This window comes from Biomphalaria glabrata, chromosome 12 (genome assembly GCF_947242115.1).
Source record: "Biomphalaria glabrata chromosome 12, xgBioGlab47.1, whole genome shotgun sequence".
Lineage (NCBI taxonomy): Eukaryota > Metazoa > Mollusca > Gastropoda > Planorbidae > Biomphalaria > Biomphalaria glabrata.
Genome location: NC_074722.1, coordinates 10,221,559 through 10,243,585, shown reverse-complemented (window position 1 = coordinate 10,243,585; position 22,027 = coordinate 10,221,559). Strand labels below are relative to the sequence as shown.

General features: G+C 36.2%; 1 protein-coding gene across 2 annotated transcripts in view; it reads right to left on the bottom strand.

The window, feature by feature from the left end:
* Positions 1-22,027, bottom strand: part of LOC106070263 (uncharacterized) — a 62,447-nt gene that overhangs the window by 25,233 nt on the left and 15,187 nt on the right. For both annotated transcript variants that reach the window (XM_056006462.1, XM_056006463.1), the window contains exons 3-8: positions 8,645-8,668; positions 6,509-6,673; positions 3,968-4,119; positions 2,780-2,872; positions 2,235-2,307; positions 643-800 (exon numbers count right to left, since the gene is read on the bottom strand). In XM_056006462.1, coding sequence (XP_055862437.1) covers positions 643-800; positions 2,235-2,307; positions 2,780-2,872; positions 3,968-4,119; positions 6,509-6,673; positions 8,645-8,668 — 665 coding nt within the window. The remainder of the gene's footprint in view (positions 1-642; positions 801-2,234; positions 2,308-2,779; positions 2,873-3,967; positions 4,120-6,508; positions 6,674-8,644; positions 8,669-22,027) is intronic.

Below are 22,027 nucleotides of genomic sequence, written 5' to 3'. Positions count from 1 at the left end.
CAAAAAAAAAGGATGAGTCGGCAATGATAAAGGAACGCCTTCGATCGCAAAGAAAGATTAAGGATGAATGCACGTGACCACGCAGACCCAGTCTGCATTTATATTGCCTTTATATACTACGCATGCTTATGTTAGGTATCACAGCCTAAATATAGCACCACATACACATGTATATATCACGTGACATAGCGACTGCCTAGTGACATAGTTAGGAGACAAAGAAATCAATCTAAGCCAGTGTCAACACCGACATCAGACGACTGTAAGTGATCTTATTACTATTGTCATTAGAGTTGAGACCTATTGAATCAGTAGACGTTCTCTTCCACCGGCTTGTATACAAGCAATCTGCCCTGAAGGCTTTCTAAATTTAGTGATTTTACTAAAGGTGTTACTCTAGTCAAATGTGAATATTCGTTTGTTATGAATCTCACTGCTCTATTTTGTGTCTGTTCCTGTTTCTTCATGTTTTCTTGAGTTGAGGGGTCCCAAACAGAGAATTTTTATTCTTTTATTGATCTAACCAATGGAACGTGAGTTGTTTTATTTGACAATGTACTTGTTATAAAAACTTAATTGCAACTGTTAAAGTCAGTCCAATGAATGATCCCTGTTATTATAAAGGATTACAATGGTAAGTACCTGATTCTCAGAAATGTATATTGGATCTACAAAAACTGTCCATATCACAGACTGGTCACATGTAGGTGTGGTCAAACTACCAGCATAGCGATAGAAGTCTAGATAACTTGCAGGCAGTAATGATGCTACTTTACTTCTATTTAACTGCACTGTAGCACCTGAAGAAACATGCAAAAGTATTCAATCATGAATATACCGCCGTAATGTTCAATACAGATAAGAACGAATTGTATTACTATTATTTGTTTCCCCACAGTAATTGTTTTTAAGAAATACCAGCTGAAGAAAGGAGGGGTTATCTGGGTGAATTTTTACCATAATCTTTTTTGAAAGCATTTATAAAAAAAAGGGGGGGGGCGACCTGAATTCGAACTCATGACTCGCGCCTCCTCAAGCCGACATTCTAACTACTCTGCTTGTGAGGTGCATACGAAAATAGAACATACAAGATTATATAGTTATCTATTATTTGTTTCAAGCCTGCTTTAAAGCGGCGACCTATAAAGGGAACTTTTTCAGCTTATACCACAATATCCGTCAAGTATTATTTCTTTCCCTTGTTCGAGATACCAAAAAAAAAATTAATTACCAATAGTTATTTCGCTATTTTTTTTTTTTTTATTCTTGATTCTTGTGTTGTCAGGTACAAGAAATAATTGTGAAAAATATAAGCTTGATCCGAGTTTGGGATGTCGGAGAAATAACGTGCTGTACTACTTGAATTCGAACTCCAGGGCTCAAGCCAATCATGCGAACTACTGAGCCAGCAAAGTGCTTATGAAAATAGAAGGTTTTATAATTATCTATTGTTAGTTTTAAACTTTTATGCGGCGACCTAATTCTCTACACGAAGTATAAATGGACTAATTCAACTTATACCACCACATCTGTTTAGTACAATTTCTTTCTTTTGTTACAAACTAGACAAGGTAATTAATTACCAATAGTCAATTAATTGGTTAATTATTTTATTGATTCTTGTTTAGTCAGATACAAGAAATACTTGTGCAAAATTTCAAGTTGATCCAAGATTGGTTTTGGGAGAAATAACAGGTACAAACCTTTTTACTAGAAGAAGTTGATATAAGCTTTGTAAATACCAAGCAAAATATAAAAAATCCTTTTTAAAAAATCTTATCTAATGGGTTTAAAACTATATCTATCAATAATGTACAAGTTATTCCCCTTAATCGATATCAAACAAAATAATTAATTACAAATAATTAATTGGCTATTTGGGTATTTTAAAAAAAATTGAATCATGTTTTGTTAGATACAATAAATACTTGTTTAGAGTATCAACTTGATCGGAGAATGCGTGACAAATAACGTTAACAATTATTTAAGGGGACTAAACCCAAAAAAATTAGCCATATATGTGAATACTGAAGGATTAGTTTCCCTTGTCGGTATCAAATAAAATAATTAATTACCATTAATTAATTAATTGACTAATTGGTTACTTTTATTTTATTGATTCATGTCTTGTCTATGCCAATGAATGGTTTTGAGAGAAATGACGTTTACACATTATTTACTAGACAGACAGACAAACAAACAGACAGAGTGAATATAACATTTGTAGAAATTACCTTTGACTTGAATGTTTTGTAAGTTTCCAACAATATCGGCATAGTTGTTGTTGGAATTGTTTGTGTCAGTTGTCTGAAAATCAAAGTATAGATAAAAATTTGACCTGAAATAATAGCAGTAACTGGACATATATATAAACTAAGACTGCCTTATTGATCCTTATGGAAATTTGTTGTGATTACAAGGACTCTTTTCTCATATAAAAACAACACAACAGAAACATTCACTTAAATAGAACAGACACAATAAAAAGAGTTCATTGAGCGACTACACACAGGCATCTTGGTCCTTTTCATGTTTCCTGATCAAGGAGTGGCGTTACTATAGTCTGACCGAGTATATATATGTATATATATATATATATATATAAAGAAAGAAAGATAGATAGATAGATAGATAGATAGATAGATAGATAGATAGATAGATTGATAGATAGATAGATAGAAAGATGATTGTGCTAAATAGTATAATATTAGCCTAGGGGTTAAAATGGTAATTTAAAAAGATTAGAAAGAAAAAAGTTAGGGACAAACTGTAGACTTACTAGATACATGAATCCTAATACAGCCAGCCCATCATGATATTTCAAGGCTTCACTTACATTCATGTACTTGGTGTTGTAGTGCACTATATGGAGCTACATGGAAGACATACGAAACAAAATTAATGCAAGCGAAATGTGCTGAGGTGGCTGAGTGGTTAAGCGCTTGGCTTCTATACCTGGGCTCCTGGATTCGCATATTGGTGAAGACCGTTTATTTTTTTAGGGCGCCTGGGTACCTGACTTTAGTTGGGGGAAAGTAAAAGCGGTTGGTTGTTGTTAGGTATATGCATACATGACACCATGCTTGTAAACCGTTGCCACAGAAACAGATGACCTTAGCATCATTTTCCTATAGATCGCAAAGTCTGAACTTTACCATATATGAATATGGATGACTGATAGTACGGTGTGCGCTTCGGACTTTCGACCCGACGGGTCCCATCATCCCTGCCGTCCTGCAGGAGTTTTGGGTCAGGATGTAATAATGTAAGACTTTAGTTTAGAAAAACAAAATAGTTAGGTTTAGGCTTGACGTCATTATATGATTATTATCATTATATGACATCAGTTAGGCCAGGTCACATTTAACTTCACCTTCACTTTCACCTATCACTTGGTCTCCTGGGCCGTTGGGGCACCACATAAGATCTTTCTCCATTCTTCTCTGTCATTTTCCTTTGATAGAATTTCATTCTGATATTCTTTCTGAAAATATTGAAACCTGCCTTTTTACCTGCCTGGGTGGACCACTTCGGAGGCCGATTTTGAGTTTGTGTTTCCACTTTCGACACTAACTGTCTTTGTAACCTTGTTTTCAACACTGTCCAATAAGTTGGAGTAAGATGTAACTATTTTAAAATATATTTTAAGAAACGAAAACATAAAAACAATCAAAATTTAAAAAAGCAAAGCTTATCAAAGGGAAGAACTGTGTATTTATAGCGATGTATATCAATACTGTAAGATTTATTTCCCTTAATCAATATCAAACTAAATAAGATACCACTTATTAATTAAATAGTTTTTTTTTAATTGATTCATAATTTTTAGGAACAATGAATAATTGTGCAAAGTTTCAGCTCGATCCGAGACTGGGAGAAATGACGTGTAAAACAAATTGTACCAGACAGACAGACGGACAGACAGAGTGAGTTGTTATAAGTTTTGAAAAAAATATAAAAAACTGACCTCCATAGGAAAGGCGTGACCACTAAGAAGATGTTCCGAGCCAGTGTTGGACATTTCGCCCCAGTGGAAATGAAACTGAATTGCTTTGTATTGACCAACTAGACCGCCACCAGAAATCAAAAGTTGAGAACTTTCTCCCAGAACAACCATCGCTAAAAAAAAAGAAGTGGTTTTTAGTCCATTTGTTAATGACTACTGTAGAACCAAGTACTCTTTAAAAGTAATGAAATATTCGAATTAAAATAATTTTATCTATAAAATATATATATATGTAATTTTGCGAAATAATTAGAAACAAAGAAACGAATGTTGACTTATATGTACACATGTGGTAGTAGGCATTGAAGAAAGAAACAAATAACTTAGGAAGCAGGAAGACGTTTGTGTATTGAAATTAATAAGTTAGGAAGCGAAAAACTCCAAACTGTCTCAAGCTAAAGACATATTCAGTGTTGCAAATAGTAATTCATCAACTTGGTCGACATTGAGCCCGTGTGTCATAAACTATTCACCACATTTGTTTATAAAGTTTATTTTCCATGGTTTCCAAAGCTTTTCCCCAAGATTTAAACGGTTTCCTGAACCTTGATAAAAGCCATCCTTTGAGCAATTAACCTGGGAGGCTAACGAGGAAGAAAGCAAGGTGAAGGGTCATCGAAGGGGGGGGGGGTAATCATAAAAATGAGACACTTAAAGTGTGTTATGACCTAGTCCTCTCTCCTTCTCCACCTCCCCTTCTAAACTATGCTTGGAGACTTTGAATAACAATTTCTTCGATTCCCAACATTAAAGATGAGTCTTTCACAGAACTACGGAAACCCATTTGCGACCTCCATATTTTGCCACATCTGACGCAGACAAAACCGTTGATACCGCGATTTTATTTTTTTGGTCGAGCCTAAAGTTAACAGGTGCTCCACGGAAGCACAATAAAGATCACTCCATATCGACATCACTGGGACACACACAAAAAAACAACAACAAAACAACTGGTAGAAGATTGTCTCTGGAAGATGCAGTTGGAGAGCGCTCACGAAGGCCGCGGGACACATATTTGAGGCCCAAAGAAAAGCCCTTGCCGAAGACAGGGAAGAAGAAGACTTTAATCGACCGCCGGCGGATAGCGGCCTTTGCCTGGTCACCTAGTTATGTAAATATGAGAGGTCAAATTGAGTTCAATGACGCGGTGAATAATTATGCGATTGAAGGACGTTCCTCATGTCATACATAACGAACTCGGTTTCACTTGTGAAGTCTTAGGTTCAGCGCCTCATTAGACTTGAAATATGGGGCCCTTAAGCTTAGATTTCATATGTCAGAGCTAATTTTTTTGGGGGCCCTTAAGTTATAGATCGTGTTACTTAAATGTAACCCTGCTTAGGGTGACCAACTCTTTTGACACGGGGACCCCTTTACTCAAAATTTCCCCACTTACCCCGAAATGAAAAAGCTACAAAAAAGGCACATTATATAAGTAACAATCCGGGCATGCTAACCTGCGTCATAGTGGCGCCCGGGTGGAAACGATCGTAGGAGGAAACGATTAGGCTAAAGGGTAGAAAAACAAGACTCCCGTGGGGGTGCCTAAGGGGGTGCGAGAGCATCCTCATTGCACTGCGCGGAGTTGTAAAAAAGCTCCCACAACCTTGTCACAATCCAGGCGCCGTTCCTCAAGGGGCCGTTACATAAATGGCGTGTCTTGCACAGTTAGCCTGGTATAGAAAAGGAAAATGGCAGGGATCCCTGTGCACCCGGCCCAGACAGAACACTGTTCTCATTCAGGCCGGTGAGAGGGAGCTCTTGTTCACTTTTGATGGCCTAGAGTTCCAAGAGCCTAAGGCTCAACTCTGCCTGACAGTTTCAAGAAGAAGAAAAAGATAAGTAACAAATGTAAATCAAATATTAGTGGAGTATTTATTGAGATTATAACTTTCGTTTAAAATAAAAAAAAAATTGACTTGGATGAGGCTGACGAGATTTTATGAGGACAAATGTCGAGTCGGTTTCTTTCTTTCTTTTTTATGCTGATGTCCATGACGGCACTGAATCTTTCGTTGTACGTAATAAGAAGACGGGGAAGCAGTCAGCAACTTTTTTTACAATGACCCATAATGCAGGATTTCAATTTGGAATATGATTTTGTAACCCGAATTTGTGGTATCCCTGTTTAAACATTGGTTTAAGTTCTTCGTGGGTGGGTATTTAATAAGCTGATCTTGTATCAGTATGGATTCATCTATCGTTGGGATCTGAGTTTGTCCACGCGCAAAATGGCGCAATACCCAGTCGGAAATATCCAAGTAAAGATTTTGTTCAAATCTTTAGTTTAGTCCGACATACAATAGTACACATATTGCACATATTAAACAGAAGGGAGGGGCGAGTTGATAATTATTCAAATTATCTGATTGGATAAAATGGCTTTCAGCGAAGAGGTTTTTTCCATTGTACACAATTTTCATCTTTCGGTGGTCTAGTCTAGAGTCTAGCGGACCCTTGGGGTCCGCAGACCACAGTTAGAGAAACACTGGACTAACTTACCTGAGTGACCGTTGTTGGTCAGAGTCATGTCTGTATCCACGTCATAATTTCTGTACACGAAGGGGGGAAGTTTTGTGTTGACCGTGACATCACCTTCGTAAATATTGATTGGTGACTGACTCTGTTGGCCGCACGTCTTGTAGTTAACTTGCCAGAATTCCGGCCCTAAAACATTTCAGACCAGAAAAAGAAAGAAATTAAAGTTTTATCATTATAGCTGTTTGCAGATTATTTTACTGAAGGATGAAGCACAGACACCACACCAAAACAAAGCTACACAAGCACTCAACAATAAACACACCAAAACAAAGCTACACAAGCACTCAACAATAAACACACCAAAACAAAGCTACACAAGCACTCAACAATAAACACACCAAAACAAAGCTACACAAGCACTCAACAATAAACACACCAAAACAAAGCTACACAAGCACTCAACAATAAACACACAGGAACGCAGGGCCGGATTTATGTATATGGAGGCCCCGGGACAAGTTTTTGTGGAGCCCCCACATTTTTCGAAAACTTTAATTAATGAATTTAATAAATGAAACTAGTTATAGCTAAATCTGTGGTGAGCGCTGGAAGGAAGATATACAGTATTTTTCTTTTGTATCTCACTTTTCAGTTTTAAAATGGGTATATTTTTGAGTTTGTGGATTGTAAGGCCCTTAGAATACGCACTGTCGTAAATCCGGAGCTGTATTTATTTATTCCGAAGCGTACACTTCTTAATCACGACATTTTGACAGCCGTAAAAATGCGACCAAAAAATTTTAGAAAAAAAAACAACAACTTAAAGTCGAAATTCGGATATATTTTTATCTTTTGTAGATGCCCCTTTCTTGTGGAGTCCATTTCCTGTGGAGTCCACGGGGCTGTAGCCTTAAATCCGGCCCTGCAAACAGGCTTAGTTTGTTTTGTTGGTTTTGTTTTGTAAGTTTCAGACGTTGCTCCAGAAAGGAAGATGATTACGACCTGGTCCAGATCTCCTGCAGGCCGTCAGGGAAAAGGAAAAGGGATAGGAACGAACTCTCTCTCTCCATCGTAACGAGAGTCTTAAGCGAGAGTCTTTAGAGAGAGAGAAAGAGAGAGAGACAAAGAGAGAGAGAGACAAAGAGAGAGAGACAAAGAGAGTGAGAGACAAAGAGAGAGAGAGAAAGAGAGAGAGAAAGAGAGATAGAGAAAGAGACAAAGAGAGAGAGAAAGAGAGAGAGAGAGGGAAAGAGAGAGAGACAGAGAGAGAGACAGAGAAAGAGAGAGAAAGAGAGAGAAAGAGAAAAAGAGAAGAAGAAAGAAAATGAAAGACAGAAAACTTGGGGGAAAATGAAAGGAAAGGTGGGGTGGGAAGCAGTCAATATATATATATATATATATATATATATATATATATATATATATATATATATATATATATATATTTATATCAAGAGGCTACAAAGATGATAGTTGTATTTTCACAGTGGTACATCAACTTTTCCAAGATTTGAGCAAGACAGAGTTGGGACTAAAATAATTTCAATCGGGTCTAAAACATATCACTTCTTCCTCTCTCTCCTTCCCCATCTTTTGAGGGAAAAAAAGCGAAATATTAAAAAAAATGTTTTTTAAACTAAAGCTTATATAACTGAAAGACCTGCATATTTACAGCTATACATATCAATACTGTGATATTTATTTCCTATTTTCGATATAAAAATAATGAATTACCACTAATTAATCAATTAATCTGATTTTTTTTTTATTGATTCGTGTTTCGTTAGGGACTATGAATAATAGTGCAAAGTTTCAATTTGATCCTAGAATGGGAAGTGGGAGAAGTAATGTGTATAAAATTTGTAGTCCAGACAGACAAACAGACGGAGTGAGTTGATATAAGATTTGTAAAAAGAAAGATAAAGAGACAAATAGAAAGAGAAAAACTAAATAAGAGGAGACAGACGTAGAAAGTGTTGAAAAGAGAATGAGCACAGAGAGAAAGTGAACATTAAAATGAAGACGCGTAATCTGGAGAGAGAGAGAGAGAGAGAGAGAGAGAGAGAGAGAGAGAGAGAAAGAGAAAGAGAGAGGAAAGGGGGTGGAAGTGATAGTGGGAAAGAGAGAAAAAGAAAGTTTAATATTGAGTTCACTTACCATTTTCTCCTGAATAGCTCCAGTCTGCAAAAAAAAAAAAAAAAAAAAGGTATTATAGTAACTAAGTTTCGTTATTCTTGTAATTATTTATTAATTTTTAGTTATTAATTAGATTTACTTGTCATGTCCAAGTTATTTAATCATATTATTATTATTAAACATATTTTTGATGTATCGAGTTCTTAACTCTGAGTTACAAACTAATCTAAACTCGAATACCATTAACCACTTCTTGGCTGGATAACTAGGTAAATATACCACATAGACATTTAATTTAATCTATTATGTATATATAATGGTGACGAAGATATGCCTAGATTAAAATTAAGAAAATAAATAAATAAATATATATATTATATATATAACTAAACATAGGTAGCTTTTTTTTGGTGTTTCCGGGTGTACAAATCACACAGAGTTGATAATCTAAGTATAAAAACAAATAACGGTATTTGTTAGTGCAATTTTTAGCACTGTAAAATTTAATTTCTCTAGCATTCAGCTTTATGGAGTAAACAAAGGCTACCCAAGAATACTTCGAACACTCAACATTTAGAAACAGAATCATACGAAAAATACGGCTTTCTAATAGGCAAACAATCACGACACCCACACGTAAATATTGTTTTTGCGACAACCAACATTATATATCTTGATCGTATTTTTTTATCTCTCTGTCTGAAGAGGGGTCTCACTTTAAACACTCTCTGCTATACACCCACAAAAAATATGGCTGTAAATTTTGATGTGTTAAATATTATACCGGAGACATGAAGAGGCCTAATCGTTTTGTTTGAATTTAAATGTTGTCAACTTCAGTCTAGTCAGTTCACTACTAGAGATAGATAGATAGCCGAAACAGTTTGTTTACTGGGTGTATATCAAGGGGATCGTAAACACGACGTAGTCAATACACATCCATCTTCCGCTATAGTCTTTCTCTCATTTCTTCTTTGTGTCTCCTACACACACGTTAAATGTGACGTGCACACACTTACAGAGTATATGTGTAGATGTTTGAGGTGTATATGTGTAGATGTTTGAGGTGTATATGTGTAGATGTTTGAGGTGTATATGTGTAGATGTTTGAGGTGTATATGTGTAGATGTTTGAGGTATAGATGTTTGAGGTGTATATGTGTAGATGTTTGAGGTGTATATGTGTAGATGTTTGAGGTGTATGTGTGTAGATGTTTGAGGTGTCTATGTGTAGATGTTTGAGGTGTCTATGTGTAGATGTTTGAGGTGTCTATGTGTAGATGTTTGAGGTGTATATGTGTAGATGTTTGAGGTGTCTATGTGTAGATGTTTGAGGTGTATGTGTGTAGATGTTTGAGGTGTCTATGTGTAGATGTTTGAGGTGTATATGTGTAGATGTTTGAGGTGTCTATGTGTAGATGTTTGAGGTGTAGATGTGCAGATGTTTGAGGTGTATATGTGTAAATGTTTGAGGTGTCTATGTGTAGATGTTTGAGGTGTATATGTGTAGATGTTTGAGGTGTCTATGTGTAGATGTTTGAGGTGTATATGTGTAGATGCTTGAGGTGTATATGTGTAGATGTTTGAGGTGTATATGTGTAGATGTTTGAGAGTAAATGTGTAGATGTTTGAGATTTATGCATCCTCGAGACTGTGTGTTTGTGCGTGTCTTGTGTGCTGTAATCAAGATCTTTCTACAAGTCCTCCAGCTAGCTTGCAAGTGCTTTATGGGCTCGGTAATCAAACGGGCGTTACATTTTGAAAACGGCTCTGACAGTTTTTCTAGAAATTCGACAGTTATGTATATGCATGGGAAAATATAACTACAGACTTGGCCACACATTTAAAACTCTGGTTTGACTGTTATAATTAAATTTAGCTGACTACTTGTATTTCTAACACGGTTTCAGTTCGTATTATTATGGTTCATTGAATTCCTTTGTTTTTGTGTTCAGTAAAAAGTTCAATAAATAGATGTACATGAATGTTTTGAGATGGACTATTGCTAGATCATTTTGATTGTGCAGAGATTGCTGGGAAGACTAATCGCAATAATGAAGTATTTCAAGAAATAACAAGCAAAATAAAAAAAAATACTTTTTGAAAAAAAAAAACAACAACTTATATAAGGCTAAGACATTCGCACTTACAACTGTATCCCTCAAAAAAAAAAATATACCTTTCAATACCATTATGATACAAAATAGTTAATTACCAATAATTAATGTTGAATAATTAGTTAATTTTTTAATTGATTCATGTTTTGTTGGGTAAAATAAATAATTGTGTAAAGTTTCAACTTGATCCGATTTTATTTCAGTGCACAAAACCCAACATATTTAATCATGTGTGTGAATACTGAAGGATTAATTTCCCTTGTTGGTATCAAACAAAATAATTATATTTAATAACCAGTAATTTATTGACTAGTTCGTTTCTTTATTTTGCTGATTCATGTATTGTCTAAGCCTATGAACAATTGTGCAAAGTTTCAACTTGATCCGAGAATGGGTGTGGGAGAAAAAAACGCGTTCCAACATTTTACCAGACTGACAGAAAGTCAGACAGAGTGAGTTATTACAAGCTTTGTAAATAGAATGAGAAATGATAGACCACCATCAGTTTGTGTTACTTATCTCTGTTGCCACATGAAAAAGACTTGACAAAGTTTTATGACTAAACGTGATTCGTTCCTTATTCGATACTTCAATCAAATTGGTTTGTTTGCGATGAAAGGAAATTGTTTGCGATTGATACCGCAATGGTGTAATCAATACATTACAAGATTTTTTAAATTAAATAACTGAACTCAAGGAAGCATTGAACAAAGGTCTATTTTTACATTAAACACAGTTATATGAACCTAACTTTGACACTTATTTGAGGCATAGAATTGATTTTGTTCACTTTATAATTCCATACATAAAAAAAAAAGCTATTAGATCTATATTTGTCCTCTTTTAATATAATTTTGTTTCGCAGGCCATAAATCTTACTTTAAAAGAAAGCGACAAACACAGTTACCTCCCCTAGTCATCTAGCAGCACATTGGAAAGTGTTTGACTTTCGATGCATACTCTAATATTCAATAGGCTCATAAATTTCTAACAGAGATATTCGACAAGTAGATATCTTTATATTTATGGTTATCACTTTTGATATTAAGCAGCCTTGACCGAGATACCCCCTTCACTTTAAAAAAATTAATAATTCTTCTTTCCTTTGCTATTGTGATAGGCCCACTGGCGGATCCAGGGGGGGGGGGCGGTAGGGGCGATCGCCCCCCCACTCGGCCGACCCCCCCCCCGAAGGGGGGGGGGCGGACGAACTTTAGTATAGGATTCACACAATTTGTATACGAATTTATTACTTATTTTAAAAATATATACTAATTATTTATATTTCAACCTATTTTTAGATTATTTCGCCCCCCCCTCTAGTATGTTGGCCGATTTGGTGGGGTCGGGAGGGGGCGATGGTATCAATCCCGCCCCCCCTACACTTTCGAGTGGGGGGGGGCGGTCCAATTTATTGGTAGAAATCACAGCCTGCTAACAAAATCAATTAAATATCTATATCCTTGTAACTTGTTATTGATATTTTAACCGATCTTTATATTATGTCGTTCCCTGTTTGCCGATTGGTGGGGGGGGGGGGGAGGGGGACGAATACCTCTTCTGCCCTTCCCACCTAAACCCTTTGAGTGGGGGGGGGCGGTCCGTTTTTATGGAGAAATCATAGTTTGTGAACAAAATAATTAATATATACATTTTATATTATGTCGCTCCCTTTCTGGTATTTTGGCCGATTCGGTGGGGTGAGGGGGGGGGCGATTGCATGTACTGCCCTCCCCACTCTAGCCCTCTGAGTGCTGGGGGGGCGGTCCTATTTTTGTGGAGAATCATAGTTTGTGAATAAAATTAGTTGAATATCTATTTAATATAAACTACGTATTGATATGTGACCCATTGTAAATATGTCGTACCACACTCTAATCTCAAATTGTATCATTAGTAAATTTAAATGAAAAAGGGTTGTACCAGGTGGGAGGGGCGATACATGCAATCGCATTTCCCCCATCGGACAAATCAATACTTTTTCTTTTTGTATTATAGTTAAGAAATTACAAAATTAAAAAACTCTGTCACTAATATAATTAATATATACTATAAATTAAATTCTTATATCGAGTCGCCCCATACCTATTCTTTAATGCCAAATGCAATCTTTAGCAGAAATTAGTAAAGGAGCGAGGATTAATCGTTTTCACTCTACCGCCATTCCCATTTCCAGACAGAGTTTTTGTAATTTCACATGAAGTTATCATAAGTATTTTAAGAAAGACTTTGCATTGGAAAAGTTAGAATTCAAACGAAATTTTTCAGTATAAGAGTCATGATTGAGATGAGTTCTAAACTCAAATAACGTTTTCATAGTCGCCTTTTCCCAACCTTTACTCAATCTGATATTTTTCTAGCTAAATAAATTTGGGACTATTACTCACAATTTATACTAGAGCTTTCTTGAATACTATTTATCGAATAAGTTTTTTTTTCGGCGGCGATCCTCAAAGCAAAAATCTAAATACGTGGGGTATCCTATCTTTTCAAGGAACAAATCGGTTTTATTTGCAATGTATTATGGGCCTATAAATTCAAATTAGATAATTTTTTAAGTACAACATTATTCGAAAGGTCGTTTTTTAATAGTATGAATAATGAGCTTCAGGTCAAGAGAATGCGTTTCTGCAGTGAAGAATGCAAGAAAACGCTTTTGGCGTCGGGGCTTCGCCCCGAACTCCATTTCTGAGTAATGAGTTGTAGATGTCAGGAGAATGCGTTTCTGCAGAGAAGAATGCAAGAAAACGCTTTTGGCGTCGGGGCTTCGCCCCGAACTTCATTTATGGGTAATGGGTTGTAGATGTCAGGAGAATGCGTTTCTGCAATGAAGAATGCAAGAAAACGCTTTTGGCGTCGGGGCTTCGCCCCGAACTCCATTGATGAATAATGAGCTGTACTTATCAGGAGAATGCGTTTCTGCAGTCAAAAAGCAAGAAAACGCTTTTGGCGTCGGGGCTTCGCCCCGAACTACATTGTGAAGAATAAGCTGTACTTGTCAGGAGAATGCGTTTCTGCAGTCAAAAAAGCAAGAAAACGCTTATGGCGTCGGGGCTTCGCCCCGAACTCCATTGATGAATAATGAGCTGTACTTGTCAAGAAAAGAAAAAAAACGCTTATGGCGTCGGGGCTTCGCCACGAACTTCACCAGAGAACCTTATAGCGCTGCCACAGTTGTTTTGTTTTTCGCCGAAGGTTGAGAAATGCTGCTTTTTTTATTCTCATATATATATATATATATATATATATATACATATATGTGTGTGTGTGTGTGCGTGCGTGTGTGTGTGTGTGCGTGCGCGCGCGCTGTATGCACGTTTATGCGTAGGGTTAGGGTTTACTGGGCGTTAAGGTTAGGGTTTGGAAAAAAATCGCCCCCCCCCCCCACTCCAAAGTTCTGGATCCGCTAGTGGATAGGCCTAGATCTTGTATGCTTGCTGCCTGACTTCGACAGATTACTCCGAAGAGTTTTTCTACGGGCGTATTAAATGTGATTAAACTACTAAGAAAAAAAGCCTACGCATTAACAAGTTGAACAGACTAAGTCCAGACCGTTAAACTCTGGAATGAAGTCGAATACGTAAAGGCCGTAGTCGAGTCTCTGTACATTGTCACCTTGAAGTCCTAGCACCAACTGACTAACAATACCATAAAAACAAACTAAAACCCAATATCCGTGATGTCACTAAATGTCACGTTCAAATTCCGTCAACTATGGTGCGTCTCTATACTAACTAAGTGTCTAGAGTCATGAAGCCAGCCTACCTCTCAAGTCCCTCACCTCTAAAATATTTTTTTTTGTCAAACATTTCTAAAGGAAGAGAAATACATGAAATCATTGACTGCTCAAATCACATTTAGATCGAGATCTTGTTGCGACATATTTAATTTAGGCCATTGGACGCAGCAGGAAGTATTTTTTTTTTGTTCATTCTATGTGTATATAGATCTATACTCAACTGATATTGATAAGGATCTTACTCGAAATGGAATAGGTTATGTTGCTGATGCCTAAGATATATATGTGTCAGTCGCTATTTGATCAACATTTCCCAGATAGAAGTCACAAAAAGAAATTAGAATAAATTTAGATTAGTAGTACACACCGGCTACGCCCGTTGATTTGTTCCCAGGCTTTATATTATTTATTATTTCCGGAACATCCCCATCGTTTATTTTTAATAAACAGACTACATTTTAACGAGCTCCCTAACATAATTCCTGTTTAGCCCTTGAATGAGTGTACCTGTTATAATGACATGATTTGGAAAAGACCCGCTTTATATTGTGCACCGATACATACGAGCATTCATTTTTTAGGGCCCGATATTTCAGGTTGCGGATCTTTCTAAACCGGTTCTTTCCAGGCTTCCAAGCGACTAGGATGTAAAAGGAACCGGTGTACGAAATTTCATAATGATCAGTACGGCAGTTTAAGAGATCTCTTGATCAATGAGTCAGTCAGTCAGAGGTTTAGAATTGCATAACCGCAATGATCAATGAAGTGATGTTTCTAAAAGATTTTAATAAAATGCTTGTCACGCAGAAAAAGTTTTATTTTGGTCAAAATTTCAGCTCGATAAGATTTTTTTTTTCAAAATAAATAATTCGAACTTAAAAAAGTGTGAGTTAGTAGATGGAATTTAATAAAAAAAAAAAAGAAAGAATGGCCATATCTTCTCTTTAAATCAAATGTATCATTGAAGGATATACGTAAACACCATTAACCCTCTTCCCCTTCTTGAATCTCACTCGAAATGGTATAGGTTTTGTTGCTGATACATAAGATATATATGTATACTATCTTCACATGTACAGCTGCACAGTACAGCGGTATAGCGGGATAGTACAGCGGATTAGTGGTATAGTACAGAGGTATAGTACAGAGGTATAGTACAGCGGTGCCTAAACTTTTTCGAACTGTGGACCACATATAATTCAAAATTACATAATTAACACAAGCCGCCTCACAAAACTACAACTCCAGATAGTCCGATTTTATAAAAAAAAATCTCCAATAGGCACAAAAGTATGACACAATATTAAAAAGGTCTTTGACAATTTTAAAAAAAAATTTGATTCTATAAGAAAGTGAATCTGCGATATGGGAAGAAAGACCTGCCTGAAATGTGATTAAAAAACAGCTTTCAAAATTCTCTGACATATGAGAAGAAAAGGCCTTATTGTAATGGCAGATAACAATTCTTATAAAGTTTATATCAACACACTCTGTCTGTCTGGTACAAATTTTGAACATGTTATTTCTATCACTTCCCATGCTCGGATCAAGTGGAAACTTTGCTAAATTATTCATTGTAACTGAAAAAATATGAATCAATAAGAATACTATGTTGCCTGGTCGTGCGGTTGTCTCGCTGGACTGTCGTTTGGATTTATCGATGGACACGGGTTCAAACCCTGCCCGCTCCCATCCCCCGTCGTCCTGCGGGAGGTTTGAACTAGGAAGTAAACTATCTTCAACTCTGAAGGAACATCCGAAACATGTAAAACGAAGAAACAAACATTTGCTAACCAATTAGTTAATTGATTATATGTAATTAATTACTTTGTTTGATATCGAATAAAGGGAATAAATGCTTTTTAATGAAAGACGTGGATGTATATGTGGATTTATTCTCCATGATACGTTTTGTCACGTTTTTTCTCCCACTTCCCATTCACAAATAAAGTTGACATTTTGCAATTAACCAATTAGTTAATCAGTCAGTAGTAAATAATTTTGAGATAAATAACATTAACAAGCGGTTCTTTCCCTTAGATGAGTTTTTAGTTTTGCTTGTTTTTAGTTGATCTTGAAAGTGCATTAGTGTAGCGAGTGTTTATCTAGCTGACGAGGTCCGATTACACTTAGAAATACAGAAAACTGAAAAGAAAATGTAACGCCAAGTGGAAATAATTCAGACCACCAGATGTACATCTGTGCTCCGTAGACCCAATCACCGTAGTCTCTCCAATAAATTACAAGTGACACGAACGCCTAAAACTAAACACACCAGCAAATGACCTAGATAAACGACCCTCATAATTAATCAAAGCTTCATTTATATCTTTTCATTGTTATTTTCTTAGCCAAAGGCTGATAATAGCAGTGATCTACATTATCTATAGGTATAGGTCAGTGCTTAACCTCGTAATGGATCATCCATTAACGACGTCTGCATGAGAGAGGATTTTTTTTTTCATCGGTCACACCCTTCTGGATGCATCTCAACAAGCATAAATTGACAAATGCATTTTTTTATCAAATGATAGAACCTAAAGGGCTTTGGCACACTTATATTTTAATAATAATAATAAAACATGCCACTATCCCAACCATAAGGAAAACAGAAAGTGAAAAAACGAATATAACATGGAAATCTAAGCGTAGAGATTAAGCGACAATGGAAGCTTTCTATATCAACAGTACACCCTATTGTTATATCAACTGAAGGGATAATGACAACTGACCTGGCTGACATAGTCGAAGCCCTAAGCATTCCTAAGAGGATCTTTATGACCTGTCAAAGAGCAGTATTGCTGTAGACCTGCCACATGAGCAGAACACTTCTCAATGAACACTGACAAGGGGGATAACAATGAATTTCGTTTCTCTCTAATAATAATAATAAGATAACTAACGAAAAAAAAAGGAGGACAATACGTTAGCAACGTAATAAGAGGATTAAAAGATAAAAATAAAAAAGATCAGGACCTGTGTGTTAGTTATCATAAACTTTTAAGCACAAAACACTTCGGGTAAACACAATAATTGTCCATGACCTGTGTGTTAGTTATCATAAACTTTTAAGCACGAAACACTTCGGGTAAAAATAATAATTGTCCCCAATCTCCACATCAAGCTCATATTGTCCTGGATCTGTAATATTTTACAAGGGTGTTGTGTGGCCATAACAACGTCTTATCAATTTTGCTCTCTCATCAGATTTTATTTTTATATTAGAGATTAAATAGTTTTAAGGCCATTCCAAGTACCTGAATAACATCAGGAAATGATTGTAGTTTTGGAACCTTTCGTATTTTTCTGTAGTTGGTGACTCCTACTCAAGAATTGAAGCTGCTCTATTGCTATTTGGAAAGGATAGATGGACGTTTACAATAGTTCAAGTATCAAATTATTGGAAATAAAAAATGTGGATTCTTTCTGCAATATTTTTAAATCATTGACTATCTTTTTAAAAAAAAAAAACAATTATACAACTAATCAGACCTTGCAATAATTATCAAGTGGTAAGAATCACCTCAAAGTGATTCTCTTAACAGATGACGTTTTACACCAGGTCTAATTAATGTATTCCAAAACACGGAGTCTTTGAACCGAGCAGACGTGAAGTATGTTATCAAAGTAAACTTCATTGACGTGAAATTTCGTTTCGGTTTCTTGTCTGTTACAACTGTCCTACTTTGGATGTCTGACTTCTTTGGAAACACCTCACAGAGAAAGCAAGAAATGTCTAATGACAATTTTACACTTAAACGCATTAGTCAAGCCCCTGTTTAAACTGAATCGCATTTAGTTGAACAAATGTCTATACTGACGAAAGTTGCATGGTTTAAGTGGCGTCATGTGAATGTGTCATTAGCCAAATAGGCAGGCCCGCCGCCAGAGTTATTTGGGCCCCAGACATCTGGGTACTTGTGGGCCCCTTTTCCTAACACCGCATGTCAAAAACCTTCAAATACGTAAACAAGATGCATACAATAAGTGTAAAGGACCCCCCCCCCCTTTATATGGCGCCCTGGACTGTATTCCTGTTTGTTCCCCCCCCACCCCAAACCACGTCAATGGGCCTGCAATCGGGATGGTAGAAATTATCAGAGATTTCCAATCTATCATTTCTCTAATAAATATTTCATTAAACTAGGTTAGAAATAAACTATTATCAAGAAAAACATAATATATATATATATATATATATTTAAAAAAACAGCATCAAAGCTTATATAATTGTATGAATTAATCAGAACCTAGACATAATAAATCTGTGCGATTAGACATATTTATATTTTTACTAATTGTTTTTGTTTAGCTTTTAGCTTTCTCAATGTGCTATGATCTTATCAATTGTCTGGACCAGTTGGGAAAGGTGGATGGAAGAAGGGGGTAACTTGTGAATGTTTACATGATCGTTTTTTTAAAGCATAAAAAAATGTTCACTTAGGAGGGCTGAGGAGCTCTCAAAAGGGCTAATTCAACTTATGCCACCACATGTCAGGCACGATGTCTTTCCCTTGTTCAAGATGCCAAACAAAATAATTAATTACAAATAGTTAATTAACGAATTGATTAATTTTTTAAATTGATTCTTGTGTTGTCAGGTAAAAGAAATAAGTGTGCATTCTCTTTCAGCTTAATCCGAGATTGGGTTTGGGAGAAATAACCTGTATAAACTTTTAACCATACAGACAGAGTGAGTAGATATAAGCTTTGTAAAAATAAAGGCAAATTTACAAATAGTGCACACCTTACATTAACACGTGTATTCCTTATGACTAAAAGTACAATCATATTATAAGTGATAAGTGCTCTTCATGTTTATATTAGGAATCTATGCATGGAAGTTTCATGTGAGCCTATAGAAATTTATACAGATTTGAAACGCCCCTTTGGCAGAGGCATCATCCTGCATAAACTGGACATTTCGTCGCTTAGTCACTTTGTAAACTAAACGTTTGTGATTTAATACAACTTTTAGGTTTACAAAAAACAATAAAAGATCAATATTCACCTTGTGTATACATAACAAACATTTGTTTTCTTCCGGTTTAAGGAAATAGACTAATCTAGCTTTTAAAAACTTGGACATAATGCCACGGAAATATTTTTACTCACCTCGAAGTAAATTATACTAAATGGGTAGAACGCAGAGACTTATATTTATATGTTTATGGTGGAACGATTTAAGTCTTGTAAAAAAAACACAAAAAATGTAACGATTTTCACTGGAAAAATAAGGTCTTTAGGTTAGTATCTTTTAAAAATGATAGGTCTTGACCTTTTAACAAGAGCTCATTGCGTAATCGAAATAAAATGTTCCTATGCAGATGACAGCTTTAAGATGGTCTATTGAAAGTCTATTAAAAAATTCTTAATATACTCCACCAATAAAATAACAATGAACTGTGGGTGGGGAAGGGGAAAGAAGGATTTTAGGTCCATAGAAATATTTAAAGAGTGTGTATTATAGTTGACAAAGCTGATTTGCATAAGTCATAAAGTGTCAAGACGAACGTGTAGGACAAAGACATACAAAAAATTAGTTTGGTGAAGAGTCATTCAACAATCTATGATATATTGCTGTCTATAGAAGCATTTGGTTCTGCTGGTGGGCAGGTTAAAAAAAAAACACAGAAAAACAAGCAATTTGTTTTAAAATATTGTAATTTTTATGTTCAAGGATATTGCTTTTGTTTATTATCAGTCTTAAGTAATAAAAGTCTTCAGAACTCAATTTGGGAATAGTAGGCACTAACAATCTTTAAATTAATATTTCACTTGACCTTGCTGAATGTTTTGAGGGGCAGTTGGCACTAACTCACTTGACCTTGCTGAATGTTTTGAGGGGCAGTTGGCACTAACTCACTTGACCTTATTGCGTCTTCTTGGGGAGTAGTTGGCAACGAGTTACATGACCTTACAGAATTTTCTTGCGCAGTGGTTGGTTCTAACTTGACCTTACTGAGACTTCTTGGAAAGTGGTTGTTAATAACTCACATAACCTTTTAAACTCTTCTTGTGGAGTAGCTGGCAGAAAACTTAAATTATGACCTTTAGCCAACAGGGCTTTAGAGGGGCATCAGCATTGGAGGAAAAAGCTGACAAGAGTCTGTAGTTTTAAATACTTCGGAGCTATCGTATCGGATGAGGAAACCAAACCTGAACTACTGGCCCAAATAGCACAGTTCACAAGCAGCACTTGCACAACTCAAAACAATATATAAAGACAAAGACATAGCCCTCGACACCAAAATCAGACTGATGCGGTCCCTGGTCATGGCCAGATTCTTATATGCTTGTGAGTCGTGGACGCTGACTGCAGAGCTAGAGCGGAAGATCCTTACAATGGAATTGAGATGCTACAGAAGGATCGCATACACCAATTTGAAGATAGCATCACAAATGAAGAGATTAGAGACAGGACTACTATAGCGACCCCACGATGACCTAAGCTAACTATTGTAAAAAAAAACAAACTCAAACTAAAACCCGTGGCCATATTACAAGGTCTTCGGGGTTCGCAAAGACCTTCCTTCAGGGAACAGTACCAGGAAAAATAAGAAGAGGCAGACAGAGAAAGCGATTGGACAACATAAAAGAAAGAACAAGCCTGCAATTGAAAGAGGTTTTATCCAAGCCAAAGAACAAAGAAGAATGGAGAAAGACGGTCGACAAATGTTGTGTGGTTTCCCCCAACGGTTCAACAGACTGTGGGATAGATGACGGCGGCGAAGCTGGCAATAACTTACTTGACCTTTCAGAATCTTTTTAGGGGTGGCTGGCTCTAACTCGACTTTGCTGAATCCTTTTAAAGGGTGGTTGACACTAATTCACTTGCCCATACTGAATCTTCATGTGGAGTGGTTGGACTAGCTGGACGTTATTGAAGTTTCTTGAAGATTGGGCAACACTAACTCGGTATAACTAAATACTTTTGATGTGTGGTTGGCACTAACTTGATCTTAATCTGTTTCGGTATTGTCACTCACTTAAACTAATTGATCTAAATGCTTTTCAACTTCTTTAAAAAAAATATATTAAAAAAAAGCAATTAAACATATTCATTTTTTTTCTTTTTAGAAATTCCGTTTTATGCTGAGCAAAGCTCAAGTGTATTAAAAGTAATCCTGGTCTAATGTTATAACATCACAACCATTTCGTGGTTAAGAACTTAATCCATTTTGTTGGCGCAGCGTTGATTGTAGTTAAACCGGAGTTCTTGTTTTTATTCAATCGCCTAGATGATCTCGCTTAAACAAAAGATCCAACTCTATTAACAGAATTACTGTGCTACACTTAAATTGTACCTAGTTTATCTAGACCTGGCCCCGCGAGCTATATCCGGTCATAACAAGGTGAAATCGGGCCCCTCGAAAATTCTCCCCTCAGCTCAAAATGAAGTCGCAGAAGATAAGTGTCCACTGGGCTCATCAAAACATTATTACATTGTTGTAGCCCTGCGTGATCACTGAGTGGTTAAGCGCTTTCGAACCTAGAGGTCCGGGTTCGAATCTCGGCGAAGAATGGGATTTATAATTTCGGGATTTTA